Source organism: Mizuhopecten yessoensis, unplaced genomic scaffold (genome assembly GCF_002113885.1).
Source record: "Mizuhopecten yessoensis strain PY_sf001 unplaced genomic scaffold, ASM211388v2 scaffold8019, whole genome shotgun sequence".
NCBI classification, from domain to species: Eukaryota; Metazoa; Mollusca; class Bivalvia; order Pectinida; family Pectinidae; genus Mizuhopecten; species Mizuhopecten yessoensis.
The window spans coordinates 207,809-224,018 of record NW_018407338.1 but is presented as its reverse complement, the minus strand read 5'-3'; the positions used below and the strand labels follow the sequence as shown (position 1 = coordinate 224,018).

Sequence of the window (16,210 nt, the reverse complement as noted above, 5' to 3'; positions counted from 1 at the left end):
CCCATACAAGCTACACACATTTCACACTTTTATTGCTAGTTTCAAAACACTATTGTAAAATACCATAATACCACACACTCGCTCACACGTAATAAAAGACGTCATATGCTATGATAAGCTGCATACGTTGCAAGCAGTACGTCTCTTGAGCGCGTAATACAATTCATCGTCTACAAAGCTAGCTCTAGCGTGAGTGCAATTCACCGAGACTCCGTGTGTACATATCCTTCCTTACATCGACTTTAGACTTATAATTTAGGATAAGAAATTTGTCAGTTTGTTAGAGTATAGACATGAAACAACTTAACTGCAGATGATTAGCAATCGATATGGATAGCTATAGTAACTGTATTGTTGGATGATGAAGGTGGAGTGGGTGATTCTGGTGGGGAGGTGGTGTTGGTTTCTGTAGTTACAAATGTATTGTTGGTTTCTGTGGTTATAAATGTATTGTTGGTTTCTGTAGGTACAAATGCATTGTTGGTTTCTGTAGTTATAAAGGTGGTGTTGGTTTCAGTAGTTACAAATGTATTGTTGGTTTCTGTAGTTATAAAGGTGGTGTTTGTTTCTGAAGTTACATATGTATTGTTGGTTTCTGTAGGTACAAATGTATTGGTGGTTTCTGTAGGTACAAATGTATTGTTGGTTTCTTTAGGTACAAATGTATTGTTGGTTTCTGGAGGTACAAATGTATTGTTGGTTTCTGTAGGTACAAATGTATTGGTGGTTTCTGTAGGTACAAATGTATTGTTGGTTTCTGGAGGTACAAATGTATTGTTGGTTTCTGTAGTTATAAAGGTGGTGTTGGTTTCAGTAGATACAAATGTATTGTTGGTTTCTGTAGTTATAAAGGTGGTGTTTGTTTCTGAAGTTACATATGTATTGTTGGTTTCTGTAGGTACAAATGTATTGGTGGTTTCTGTAGGTACAAATGTATTGTTGGTTTCTTTAGGTACAAATGTATTGTTGGTTTCTGGAGGTACAAATGTATTGTTGGTTTCTGTAGTTATAAAGGTGGTGTTGGTTTCTGTAGTTACAAATGCGTTGTTGATTTCTGTAGTTACAAAGGGGGTGTTGGTTTCTGTAGTTATAAATGCATTGTTGATTTCTGTAGTTACATAGGTGGTGTTGTTTCTGTAGTTACAAATGCGTTGTTGATTTCTGTAGTTACAACTGTGGTGGTTTCTGTAGTTATAAATGCGTTGTTGATTTCTGTAGTTACAAAGGGGGTGTTGGTTTCTGTAGTTATAAATGCATTGTTGATTTCTGTAGTTACATAGGTGGTGTTGTTTCTGTAGTTACAAATGCGTTGATGATTTCTGTAGTTACAAAGGTGGTGGTTTCTGTAGTCATAAATGCGTTGTTGATTTCTGTAGTTACAAAGGTGGTGTTGGTTTCTGTAGTTACAAATGCGTTGTTGATTTCTGTAGTTACAAAGGTGGTGGTTTCTGTAGTTATAAATGCGTTGTTGATTTCTGTAGTTACAAAGGTGGTGTTGGTTTCTGTAGTTATAAATGCATTGTTGATTTCTGTAGTTACAAAGGTGGTGTTGGTTTCTGTAGTTACAAATGCGTTGTTGGTTTCTGTAGTTACAAAGGTGGTGTTGGTTTCTGTAGTTATAAATGCATTGCTTGTTTCTGTGGTAACAGATATTTTGTACTGTGATGACGGAAGTGGAATAGTTTATTGGTGGATGCAGGTGATGTTTGTAACAATGATGCCAGAAGGGGCGGTGGCGGTTGTGGGGACAGGATATGGTGTTGGTTATTGTGGTAACGGAGGTGGGTTGGCTGCTGTGGGGACAAAATTGGTGTCGGTTGCTGTGGTGACAGAAGTGGGGTTAGTTGCTGTGGTGACAGAAGTAGTGTTGGTTGCTGTGGTGACAGAAGTAGTGTTGGTTGCTGTGGTGACAGAAGTAGTGTTGGTTGCTGTGGTGACAGAAGTAGTGTTGGTTGTTGTGGTGACAGAAGTAGTGTTGGTTGTTGTGGTGACGGAAGTTGTATTGGTTGTTGATGATGGAGATGGTGTTTGTTGTGACAGAGGTAGATTGTAGTTCTAGTGAAGGAGGTGGCGTTAGTTACTGTAGAGGTACTAGTTGAGGTGCTGTTGGTTGGTCAGGGATAAGCCGTGTCATTGTTGTGACCTGTCACACATGACTGACGACTGGAAACAGTGTACTAATAAAGCTTGTAAATAATTCATCGGATGGTTCATTATTATTTATCTGTGGATTTGTTTATGTGACATATGCTGTGTTTCTTTATTGCATAGATCGATCGATAAGGAAATACATTTCGATCACAAATAGAAAATTGTGACTACGGGTTCTCCATTTGCTTAGAACGAACGCTTGTATTGATCGAGGTTACACATGACACAAGCTTCGAAGGCAAAACTCCCTACCACTACTGGTGTACAAAAGTGTTATTAAAGATAGATAACAAATACTTTATCGCTCAAAATCTCTGGAGGATTATTTCACGATAAAATTTTGAATTTATCCAAACATTCGTTATAACTGTAAACAGAGGGTATAGATAATGTTTCATCGGAGAACACTACAGTCCTATTACCATAAAGTCTCGCCCACGCTGCTTGTCTTGATCTGATTTGAAACCGAACACTACGTTGATACAGCAATGCTGATTGGCAGAGCCTTTTACGCCTACACATTGACGTCATGGAGTACAAAAAGCCCGTCAATCGATACTTTTCGACTTCCTTCGTTCGCACAGTTATCATACGTTATTGTTTGTGCCATTGAGAACTGGTTTTTTTATTCCCCGACAATTCGTAAGACAAAACAACAGCGTGGTGGAATGGAGTAATTCTATAGGTTCACATTCTCACATTTTGTTTCTTCAGTAATTACTCTTTCGCGTTCGTGTGATAACCTTTGTAGACTAGAATTGCACTGAAACGTGTTCTTTTTATTTCATTACTAGATTTCATTAAATATAGTTATAATTAAAATCATCTGTCATCAATTCGGTCCATATTTGTAAGTGTTAATCAAGTGATTTATATTGGCGAAAGAATATTTTCGAGGCACGGTGACAATTTCGAAGTTCGATAAAACATGATATAGCACTAGAGATATATATAGATAACAGCTAGATATTAACCACTAAATATGTACGTTAAGTGATGTTAAATAGAGTCACGTGTTTGTCATAGGGACATTGTAGAAGAATGTTTAGCCCATTGTGTGTTTGTTTGGAGAGTAGAATATGGGCCTTGTAGATGAAGGTCTGGTCCATTGTGTGTTTGTTTGGAGAGTAGAATATGGGCCTTTTTGATGAATGTCTGGTCCATTGTGTGTTTGTTTGGAGAGTAGAATATGGGCCTTGTAGATGAATGTCTGGTTCGTTGTTTGTTTGTTTGGAGAGTTGAATAGGGACTTGGTAGATGAATGTCTGGTACATTGTGCGTTTGTTTGGAGAGAAGATTATTGACCTTGAACATGAATGTCTGGTCCATTGCCTGTTTGTTTGGAGAGTAAAATATGGGCCTTGTAGATGAATGTCTGGTTCATTGTTTGTTTGTTTGGAGAGTTGAATAGGGACTTGGTAGATGCATGTCTGGTCCATTTTGTGTCTGTTTGGAGAGTAGAATTTGGACCTTGAAGATGAATGTCTGGTCCATTGCCTGTTTGTTTGGAGAGTAAAATATGGGCCTTGTAGATGAAAGTCTGGTTCATTGTTTGTTTGTTTGGAGAGTTGAATAGGGACTTTATAGATGAATGTCTGGTCCATTGTGCGTTTGTTTGGAGAGAAGATTATGGACCTTGAAGATGAATGTCTGGTCCATTGCCTGTTTGTTTGGAGAGTAAAATATGGGCCTTGTAGATGAATGTCTGGTTCATTGTTTGTTTGTTTGGAGAGTTGAATAGGGACTTGGTAGATGAATGTCTGGTTTATTGTGTGTTTGTTTGGAGAGTAGAGTATGGACCTTGTAGATGAATGCCTGGTCCATTGTGTGTTTGTCGAAGAGTAAAATATGGACCTTGTAGATGAATGTCTGGTCCATTATGTGTTTGTTTGGAAAGATGAGTATGAATGTCTGGTATATTGTGTGTTTGTTTGGAGAGTAGAATATGGATCTTGAAGATGAATGTCTGGTCCATTGTGTGTTTCTTTGGAGAGTAGAATATGGACCTTGAAAATGAATGTCTGGTCCATTGTGTGTTTGTTTGGAGAGATGAGTATGGACCTTGTAGATGGGTGTTTTGTCCATTGTGTCCTTGAAGATGAACGTTCGTTCCGTAAAATAATTGGGATAGTATTATGTAAAGATTGCTGTTCTAAAAAAGTATTTTTTGTTACTTTAAATGAAAAAATAAATAATCGTAATGTTTATGAAGGAATTTCATATCAAACGTTGTTCTTTAAGATAGGCTATTTTCGTTGGGGTTTTTTAATTTTAGGAATAAGTAACACAGTATTGCATATTGTATATTAAATAAATAATCAGGAATGATAAAAAAGTTAGCAAGAAACAGAACGAGTCTATTATGTTTCATCAGAATAAGGGTTCGATGTATTGTAAATAATAAGGGGAGGGTACGGGTTCTTATCAACTAGAGTTTTATGGTGGTTTGAATGAAATATTGACCGCTCAAAGAATACCTTGTAATGGTATGGTAACTTTGTATCTTATTTATGGTGAAATATCTTAGTATGAACAGATAGATATTTAGCTTATCGATTGAAATGCTCACCAAACATTCGCACACTCACGCCCTCGACTACCTTTCTAGCTACATGCAAATTACTAGCTACATGCATTGTATCACTGAATGCATAGTAAGCCACGGCGTACCACTCCCGTTCAAAAGCGCGTGCACATGTGTCGTAAGTCCAAGTGTATCAAATGTGTTTTTGTTTGATTGACATAACCATTCTAACCCCCTATTATTAAAAGTGGACTTGTCTGATCGGTAGAGTTATTGAGTCCATTTTTAAATTGGGGTAAAACGAACAGCGATAATTTCACTGGGCCGTATACCGGAAGTAAATCTGTCATGGATGCGCTTGTCCATCGTATTACAAAGTTAAAAAGCAACATTGGTTCTACCTGCTTCAATGAAAGCATCACTTCTGTGCACATGAAATGGCAAAAACTGTTTTAGCAGTAGATTGTGAGATACAAAACATATAACTTTGCACCAAAGTTGCACACTCATGCAAATTGACACAACAAGGATCAGTACAGTTTATTTAGAACATCATTGTGATTATGTCCATATAACTTAAATTGATCCTTTGATATCCCGTGGATGACTTTACCAGCATGCACTTCCGGTATAGGGGCCAGTGATACCGCGCGTCATTGGAAGACATTCGCCAACACACTGGCTCTCTCTCTCCCGTAACCATGGTAAGAACACAATGAGAAAAATATTCTTCAAACATTAATTGCATAGAACTGCACTGAGTTGACCGACTTGTAATCATCATAGTGGTATTTATAGATGCAAATCTCGTGCTTTTTATCCGTGTCGTAGTTTGTCAGGACTAATCGTCCGGGGGCTGCAAACGCCAAACACCTAGGATTGGTCAGCCCGTCCTTTGACGTCAGGACCTCCCATAACCGCCCGTTCCGCGCTAGCAGATACACAGTCGAATTACATATCACAAGGATGTTTCCATCCGCGTCCACACACATTCCCTGTAATGACACAAAACTTTCATTCATGAGTTTAAAATCATTTTGTTTAAAAGTTCTTAAACCTCTTCCTTCGAACGAGAATATTTTGATGCAGCTGTTCCCGGAATCAGATACGATGATGTGTTTGTCTTTGTCGAAGCACACGAAATACGGATAATCGAACTCATAGTGATCATTTCCGTACTCTCCAAACCCGTGAATGACGGATCCATCCTTCCGGAATACCGTCACACAGTGTTTACAGATGTCTGTAACGGCGAGGTCGCCATCCTTAGAAATATCAAGGCCATACGGGATATCGAAAATCTCGTTGTCCCCAATCATCTGCACTAGCTGACCCTGGAGAGAAAATATCTTCACGCATGCGTTTACACTGTCTGTTAAGGCCACATGTCCGTCTGTTGTCATGGCAACACACATAGGAAAATTGATCTGGTCCACTTTGCATCCGCGGGTCCCGAAATTTGATTTAAAGATTCCTTCACTTGTGAAAACCTGTATCCGGTGATTGTCAGTATCAGCTATGACGATATCGCCTGTAAAAGAAAGCATTTCCCTGGGGATAAGACCACCTTCAATAACCCTATAGCTTACCGGTACGACGGAATTAACAAGTCTACAGCCATGTTGGATGGTCATAGGGGGCTTCCTGATTCACTTCCATTATAAACATTTATCACATTACCGCATGTAGTCATAGAAAATCGATGTTTTTAATTATGGACTACTATCACAATCCAGTAATCTTACTGCATACGAGCTTATATTATGCTTCTTGTGATTTGGTTCCATTTGTATGACGGTACACAATTCCCCTTTGGCTATTTTCTTTCCCTCTCTTTTCAAATATTTCAATATATTATCATGAAGCCTCCTTTTGAGCCCCATCCCTGCCCTTTGACCCTTGGACACATCAGCAGACACAATTCCGTCAGATCAGTTTACCCGCCCCGTAATCTCGTTATACTGATAGTCACGTGACTTGTACAATCTCATCACCGGTACTCCGCCTGTTATTGAGATCAGGAACAAATGTACTGCTATAAATGTTTCAACTCAATGATTTCAATGATTTTAACACGTTCTATTTCTAAAGCACTTATATTTGTATCGATATACGGAATTATTTTGTATTCATCTAGTTTTTATGAGCCTCTCAATTAATGCGAAATCATACCCTTATTACGTTAAATATATTTAATAAACAGTAAGTGAAAAACCAATAATCCTGAATTTCTAGATAATTCTATATGAGACCAAATAATGTTAAGGTGAAGGAACTATTAAAACAGTGCGTCGCAATGTATATTATTCGAAATATTGTATGGTTATTAAAATTGAAAAAAAGGAGAATCTAAGGGGTTTACCTGATTTTGTAACGCATATGCCGCCAGGGTTGTTGAATTGGCAGCGGCCCCGGCCCCGTTTGCCAATGCGGCGAATCAATTTCTGATTCTCCATGGCTAGTTTCCGGTCCTGCGTATAGGAGGAAATTGTTTCCCGGAGGAGATGCATCATCTGGGAGGCAAAGGGGTTGTCTCTCAAACATGAAGCCGTTTTTGATGGAGTCGGGACAACTAAGGTATCTACAAAGACAGCAACAAAAAACATTTATGTAATTAAAATAAAAAATAAAAACACTCGTTGGCGACATGATGAACACTACGAACAAGCGATGTTGGATATTGATGTGGGCTGTGGCAGTTAACGGTAAAATGGCTACAAATTATATACAGTTACAATGGTTAATGGAGACGAGTGTGAGCTAGAGACAGGTACCAATGGAGACGGGTGTGAATTGCAAACAGTTACCAATAGAGACGGAAATAAACTATACATATGTACAGTTACTAATGAAGACAGTTAAGAACTACAGACAGTTACAAATGGAGACAGGTATGGACCTCACACAGTTACCAATGGAGACGGGTATGAACTACACAGTTACTAATGAAGACAGTTAAGAACTACAGACAGTTATCAATGGAGACAGGTATGAACTACACACAGTTACTAATGGAGACGGGTATGAACTACACAGTAATTAATGGAGATGGCTGTGAACCAGTGCAGCAGTCACGGATGGAGATAGCTGTGAACTGGAAGTTGTAACATTTCAGGTCATGATACGTCTGTGATGCAAAGTCAGCTGGTACAATATGCAACAATTTGTCAGTATGATTGACGAAACAATACATTATTATTCCTCACCATATATTTCGCATTTCAGAATACGTGAGAAAGAATATTTGGACTATTTAATCATATTTACAATATTTAATATCAACAAATTACGCTGGAAACGGCGTTTCACACGGACCCATTTTTGGTAACAGTGGTGTAAGACCACATGCCTGCTTAATTTCCGGAGAAATTGTTGTTTTTGTTTTTGTTATTTTTGGCAATAGACAATTATTTACGAAACTGGAAACCAAACACAGGCATGCCAGCTTTGCATAAACCATCACTAGCATGCAGTCGATTGTCACGTGACTAGAGTGTTCTGTTACCTATAGACTACCGTTTATAGATCTGTAAAAGTTCGGTTTTGTTTTATTCATTTCGATAAAAAATGTTTTATTCAACATGTTTTCATTCATAAAACTGTCGTAAAATAGAAGTTGCATATCAATGTTATCTCGGCCTGTAATGTTTATGGTAATTTACTACATAACTGAATATTCCACAGGTAATAGTGACCGGACAATCCACAAATACAGCAGTAATCATGTAATATTTGTGTGTAATGGTCGACCCCTAGTGAGAGTTGTGACCTATACTAGGCCGGATACACAGTCACCCCGACCTGCTATCACCTACACTACGTTACTACGTCTAAACACGCCAATCCATCAGCTTTCGCACAAAATACGTTCAAAGCCCTGTATTCTAGGTAAGGAAGGCAATGATCCTCCATAGGAAAATTATAAACAGTGTTTAACAAATATGAAAATTAAAGTAAACATGTAAAAAGGAAATGTAATTTTGAATACGTTTTGCTTTTTAATACCTATTATATCTGTGATACTTTGGCTCAGCCCTAACTGAAATTATGATTCAACGGAAAAGGAAATCCGAGAATAAATAGCCCTGCCACTGAAATAAAGCTTTATTAACGATCTGTAACGATTTCACATATTTCTTTTCTGTTTTATATGTGCTTATCTTCTAGACAAATGTACAAAATAAATATCTGATCAGACAAGAAAAAAACAACCTCCAGCTATATTTAAAACCTCCGGACACGTAAGCCCGTGTATGGCCATAATTCATAACAGTATTAGACGAGCGATCTCTGTAAAGACCGTCCTTCAACACGTTAACCCATAGAATTACATGTACAATGATAGAAGTGCTCGTAAAACAGCAATCCATATCTATTTTTGTTGCAATCAGCGGAACATAATTTCGATTTGCCATAAAATCGTTGACTATACCTGCGTCACCTTGTCTTATTAAGACAAACGATACAGAGGCTGCCATCCGAAGGTGTGGTGTCGTACTCGTCGTCTCAGACTGCTTTAAGGCTTATCAATCAAAATCATCATTTCCTTGTCATGATCATATTTCGTATGAAGAAAGAGAGTATTACTGTAACACGAGGGACAGCTAAACATCATATTACAGTATAGCGAGGGACCACTGTTACAGTATAACGAGGGACCACTATTACACTATAACGAGGGACCACTGTTACAGTATAACCAGGGACCACTGTTACAGTATAACGAGGGGCTACTGTTACATTATAACGAGGGCCACTGTTACATTATAACGAGGGACCACTGTAACAGTATAACGAGGGGCCACTGTTACAGTATAACAAGGGACCACTGTTACAGCATAATAAGGGACTGCTGTAACAGCATAATAAGGGACCACTGTAACAGTATAACGAGGGACCACTGTTACAGTATAACGAGGGGCCACTGTTAGAGTATAACGAAGGGCTACTGTTACATTATAACGAGGGACCACTGTAACAGTATAACGAGGGACCACTGTTACAGTATAACGAGGGGACAATGTAACAGTACAACGAGGGACCACTGTTACAGTATAACGAGGGACCACTGTTACAGTATAACGAGGGGCTACTGTTATATTATAACGATGGCCACTATAACATTATAACGAGGGACCACTGTAACAGTATAACGAGGGACCACTGTTACAGTATAACGAGGGACCACTGTTACAGCATAATAAGGGACCACTGTAACAGTATAACGAGGGACCACTGTAACAGTATAACGAGGAACCACTGTTACAGTAAAACGAGGAACCACTGTTACAGTATAACGAGGAACCACTGTTACAGCATAATAAGGGACTGCTGTTACAGCATAACGAGGGACCACTGGTTCAGTATAAAGATGTACCATTGTAACAGTATAACGAGGGACCGATGGTACAGTATAACGAGGGGACAATGTAACAGTACAACGAGGGACCACTGTTACAGTATAAGGAGGGACCCTTGTTACAGTATAATAAGTGACCAATGTAACAGTACAACGAGGGACCATTGTTACAGTATAACGAGGGACCACCGTTACAGCATAATAAGTGACCACTGTAACAGTATAACGAGGGACCAATGTTACAGTATAAGGAGGGACCAGTGTTACAGCATAATAAGTGACAACTGTAACAGTATAACGAGGAACCACTGTTACAGTAAAACGAGGAACCACTGTAACAGTATAACGAGGGGCCACTGTTACAGTATAACAAGGGACCACTGCTACAGTATAACGAGGGACCTCCGTTACAGCATAATAAGTGACCACTGAAACAGTATAACGAGGGGAAAATGTAACAGTACAACGAGGGACCACTGTTACAGCATAATAAGTGACCACTGTAACAGTATAACGAGGGGACAATGTAACAGTACTACGAGGGACCACTGCTACAATATCAGGAGGGACCACTGCTACAGTATAAGGAGGGACCTCTGCTACAGTATAACGAGGGACCACTGGTTCAGTATAAAGATGTACCATTGTAACAGTATAACGAGGGACCGATGTTACAGTATAACGAGGGGACAATGTAACAGTACAACGAGGGACCACTGCTACAGTACAACGAGGGACCACTGTTACAGTATAAGGAGGGACTACTGTTACAGTATAAAGATGTACCATTGTAACAGTATAACGAGGGACCGATGTTACAGTATAACGAGGGGACAATGTAACAGTACTACGAGGGACCACTGCTACAATATCAGGAGGGACCACTGCTACAGTATAAGGAGGGACCCCTGCTACAGTATAACGAGGGACCACTGTTACAGCATAATAAGTGAGCACTGTAACAGTATAACGAGGGGACAATGTAACAGTACTACGAGGGACCACTGCTACAATATCAGGAGGGACCACTGCTACAGTATAAGGAGGGTCCACTGTTACAGCATAATAAGTGACCACTGTAACAGTATATCGAGGGACTACTGTTACAGTATAACGAGGGACCACTGGTTCAGTGTAACGGGGGACTACTGTTACAGTATAAGGAGGGACCACTGTTACACCATAATAAGTGACCACTGTAACAGTATAACGAGGTACTACTGTTACAGTATAACGAGGGACCACTGGTTCAGTGTAACGGGGGACTACTGTTACAGTATAAGGAGGGACCACTGTTAGAGCATAATAAGTGACCACTGTAACAGTATAACGAGGGAACGAGGGACCACTGTTACAGTATAACGAGGGACCACTGCATCAGTGTAACGGGGGACTACTGTTACAGTATAAGGAGGGACCACTGTTACAGTATAAGGAGGGACCACTGTTAGAGCATAATAAGTGACCACTGTAACAGTATATCGAGGGACTACTGTTACAGTATAACGAGGGACCACTGCATCAGTGTAACGGGGGACTACTGTTACAGTATAAGGAGGGACCACTGTTAGAGCATAATAAGTGACCACTGTAACAGTATAAAGAGGGGAAAATGTAACAGTACAACGAGGGACCACTGCGACAGTACAACGAGGGACCACTGTTACAGTATAAGGAGTGACTACTGTTACAGTATAAAGATGTTCCATTGTAACAGTATAACGAGGGCCAGATGTTACAGTATAACGAGGGGACAATGTAACAGTACTACGAGGGACCACTGCTACAATATCAGGAGGGACCACTGCTACAGTATAAGGAGGGTCCACTGTTACAGCATAATAAGTGACCACTGTAACAGTATATCGAGGGACTACTGTTACAGTATAACGAGGGACCACTGCATCAGTGTAACGGGGGACTACTGTTACAGTATAAGGAGGGACCACTGTTACAGCATAATAAGGGCCCACTGTAACAGTATAACGAGGGACCACTGTTACAGGATAACGAGGGACCACTATTACACTATAACGAGGGACCACTGTTACAGTATAAGGAGGTCCCACTGTTACAGTATAAGGAGGGACCACTGTTACACCATAATAAGTGACCACTGTAACAGTATAAAGAGGGGAAAATGTAACAGTACAACGAGGGACCACTGCGACAGTACAACGAGGGACCACTGTTACAGTATAACGAGGGACCACTGCATCAGTGTAACGGGGGACTACTGTTACAGTATAAGGAGGGACCACTGTTACAGAATAATAAGTGACCACTGTAACAGTATAACGAGGGAACGAGGGACCACTGTTACAGTATAACGAGGGACCACTGTTACAGTATAAGGAGGGACCACTGCTACATTATAAGGAGGGACCACTGTTACAGTATAAGGAGGTACCACTGTTACAGTATAAGGAGGGACCACTGCTACAGTATAAAAAGAAACCACTGTAACAACATAACGAGGGATCACTTTTCACGACAAAACTCGTGATCCCATTTTGTTCAGAACAATTACAGTGTATGAAGCGAAAGTAGACATTGGACAGTCACGAATCAATCTCAAGTTAACATCATCTTGCTAATTGTTTTTATTGATATTTTTTTTGTACAAACAAATGCAAAAAAAAATTGAGAGAACGCGTGCTCATATTTATTTAACAGAATCATAAAATCGTCAGATCGAACTTAATTCAAATTTTGATCAATGACTTTCGACAATAACTATAGTGATACTATAGTCTATCATACACATACAGTCATGGTGTTATATCCCAGATTTTGATTGCTACAGTCTCTGGTTACATGTGACTAAATCTGTGTTGCAAATTACTGGTTTGATTTAGGTTGGTTTTGTATTGTTTAAAGTCCTACAACAGCTATGGTCATTTAAAGACGGCCTCCTCTGTGTGCAAGATGCATGCGTGTAGTGTATGCGTGTGTGTTTTGGGAGGATGCGATATGTTCGTGTTAGTCTCCTTGTGATAGCGCGGAACTGATGCCAACTTTATAGTGCTACCTCACTGACACATACTGCCGAAGACACCAAGCAGGACAACCGATCCGGTCACATTAAGCAGAAGTAGAAACTACCTTTTTTTACATACTCTGGTATGTTTCGGCCAGGGGACAGAACCAAAAGCCTTCCTCACAGGGGCGAATGTTTAATTGCAGGGCAAAAGTCAGGCATTGTCATGAGAGTCATTAGGAAGAAGAACGATGTTTAGAAAGAAGAGAAATGAAAAGATTCCAAATTTAGTCGCGTCTTACGATCATGCAGGTACAATTCTTACGCCCTACCTGCAGGGAAGTAACAAATTACTGATTTAAGTATTCGCTTGACAGTGTTTCGCACATAGATTTAAAAAAGGAAAAATGTGTTTTACGTCCTATTAACAGCTATGGTCTTTAAGGAGGTGCCAGGTTTTAGTGGTGAAGGAAAGCCGGAGTTCCCGGAGAAAAACCACCGACCAACGTAGGTCTCGAACCCGCGAGTGGTGTAGTGCTGCTAGCGGTAGCAGAATGTCGGACGCCTTAACCATTTGGCCACCGCGGCCGCTCGCATATAGGAGGTATGTATGCATGAGGAATTATGCACACATTCCAATATATATAGAGTATGTAGTTCGGTATAGATTTCAATGAAAATAGCCTGCAGTGTTTCAAACATAAAAAATCAATTATTATAATCACAATTTCGAGTGACCGTCTTTTAACATGACAATGACTTTGATAAATCATCTAAAAAAAAAAAAAAAAACCATCTCTTAATTTGCGGGATGTTATGAACAAATAATAAAGACGAAACAAACTGAGTAACAGTTATATCCGAAACGAAATTAAGGTTACTGCATATACCAAATATGATAATGGAATATCTGGCTCATAACGGGTAAATTGGACAAGCATCCTTATAAACGGTGATACAGACCGGGTATGTTGGACAGTTATCCTTACAACTGGTTATACAGACCGGGTATGTTGGACAGTTATCCTTACAAACGGTGATACAGACCGGGTATGTTGGACAGTTATCCTTACAACCGGTGATACAGATCGGGTATAATGGACAGTTATCCTTGCAACCGGTGATACAGACCGGGTATAATGGACAGTAATCCTTACAAACGGTGATACCGACCGGGTATAATGGACAGTAATCCTTACAAACGGTGATACAGATCGGGTATAATGGACAGTTATCCTTACAAACGGTGATACAGACCGGGTATGTTGGACAGTAATCCTTACAAACGGTGATACAGACCGGGTATAATGGACAGTAATCCTTACAAACGGTGATACAGACCGGGTATAATGGACAGTTATCCTTACAAACGGTGATACAGACCGGGTATGTTGGACAGTAATCCTTACAAACGGTGATACAGACCGGGTATAATGGACAGTAATCCTTACAAACGGTGATACAGACCGGGTATGTTGGACAGTTATCCTTACAAACGGTGATACAGACCGGGTATAATGGACAGTAATCCTTACAAACGGTGATACCGACCGGGTATGTTGGACAGTTATCCTTACAACCGGTGATACAGACCGGGTATAATGGACAGTTATCCTTACAAACGGTTATACAGACCGGATATGTTGGACAGTAATCCTTACAACCGGTTATACAGACCGGATATAATGGACAGTAATCCTTACAAACGGCGATACAGACCGGGTATGTTGGACAGTAATCCTTACAAACGGTGATACAGACCGGATATAAAGGACAGTAATCCTTACAAACGGTGATACAGACCGGATATAATGGACAGTAATCCTTACAAACGGTGATACAGACCGGGTATGTTGGACAGTTATCCTTAGAAACGGTGATACAGACCTGGTAGATTGGTAGATTATCCTTGAAAATTACGATTCAGAAGGGGTATGAAGTTGTATACATAGGAGTAATAAAAGGGGAGACAAATTGTATACATAAGAGTAATAAAAGGGGAGACAAGTTGTATACATAACTTCATAAGAGTATTAAAAGGGAAGACAAGTTGTATACATAAGAGTAATAAAAGGGAAGACAAGTTGTATACATAAGAGTAATATAAGGGCAGACAAGTTGTATACATAAGAGTAATAAAAGGGCAGACAAGTTGTATACATCAGAGTAATAAAAGGGGAGACAAGTTTGTATACATAAGAGTAATAAAAGGGGAGACAAGGTGTATACATAAGAGTAATAAAAGGGAGGACAAGTTGTATACATAAGAGTAATATAAGGGCAGACAAGTTGTATACATAAGAGTAATAAAAGGGGAGACAAGTTTGTATACATAAGAGTAATAAAAGGGAAGATCATCAATTTAAAACTTGGCGTTCGATGCTTTTCCTAGCTCCATACTATATTGTCTGTCACATTGTCTCAGCTCCGCGCAGTGATACCTGTTATATTGACTTTTATATTGACTTGTATCATTCGTATACTGACTGTTAATTTGTCTTAGCGTCACTTACATTAGCCAAGCTCCATAGTATAATGACTCCTACGTTAAAATCGAACTGAACTGTCGAGTCAACGTGCAATCCGGTAGAAACCACAACTGTTCATTAACGTAAACATGTCAGTATATCAAATAAGTAAGGAGCTAAAATCAAAGTAAAATAAATAAACATGCTATACATGTACATATAATATATTTCTGTAATAAATTCTATAGGTTTAATCACTTTAAGTCCGTGGTATAGTTAGGGTTGCTGGTATATCTCTGGAACTTACGTTCTGAAGTTTTTGGAATCTTCTAGAGCATCGGTAAAAGATAATAGTTCAGAGTTGTATATACCGTTCTGCTCTACACCAGACGTCATTGGTCATTAGTAAGGTGCATTACATCTCAGCCACAACGTAGAAAGTGGATTCAGTTAGAGATATACACGTACACATACCTTTTTGGAAATACATGGTTGAAAAGATAATTGAAAGTTAAGACTTTAAAGTTAAGACTTTAAAGTTAAGAAATATAAATTAAAATATAATAAAATATAATATAATATAATATATTATGATAAAACAGAGAATTAGTATAACAGCAGATAGAGATTTGTAAAAGCAGGAAAAATATCAATTGGTATTTTAAAGTACATATCGTAAAACACACACAAAAAGATAACAAAAAAAAAAAAAAAAAAATATGAAGTTA

At 39.2% G+C, this 16,210-nt stretch overlaps 1 protein-coding gene across 2 annotated transcripts in view; it reads right to left on the bottom strand.

Annotated features, from left to right (window-relative positions):
- Positions 1-841: 841 nt before the first annotated feature.
- The window catches only part of LOC110454685 (tripartite motif-containing protein 3-like), a 52,770-nt gene continuing 37,401 nt past the window's right edge, over positions 842-16,210 (bottom strand). For both annotated transcript variants that reach the window (XM_021504332.1, XM_021504333.1), the window contains 2 exons: positions 7,038-7,256; positions 842-6,206 (listed from right to left, as the gene is read on the bottom strand). In XM_021504332.1, the coding sequence (XP_021360007.1) occupies positions 5,407-6,206; positions 7,038-7,256 (1,019 nt within the window). In that variant the 3' untranslated portion in view covers positions 842-5,406. The remainder of the gene's footprint in view (positions 6,207-7,037; positions 7,257-16,210) is intronic.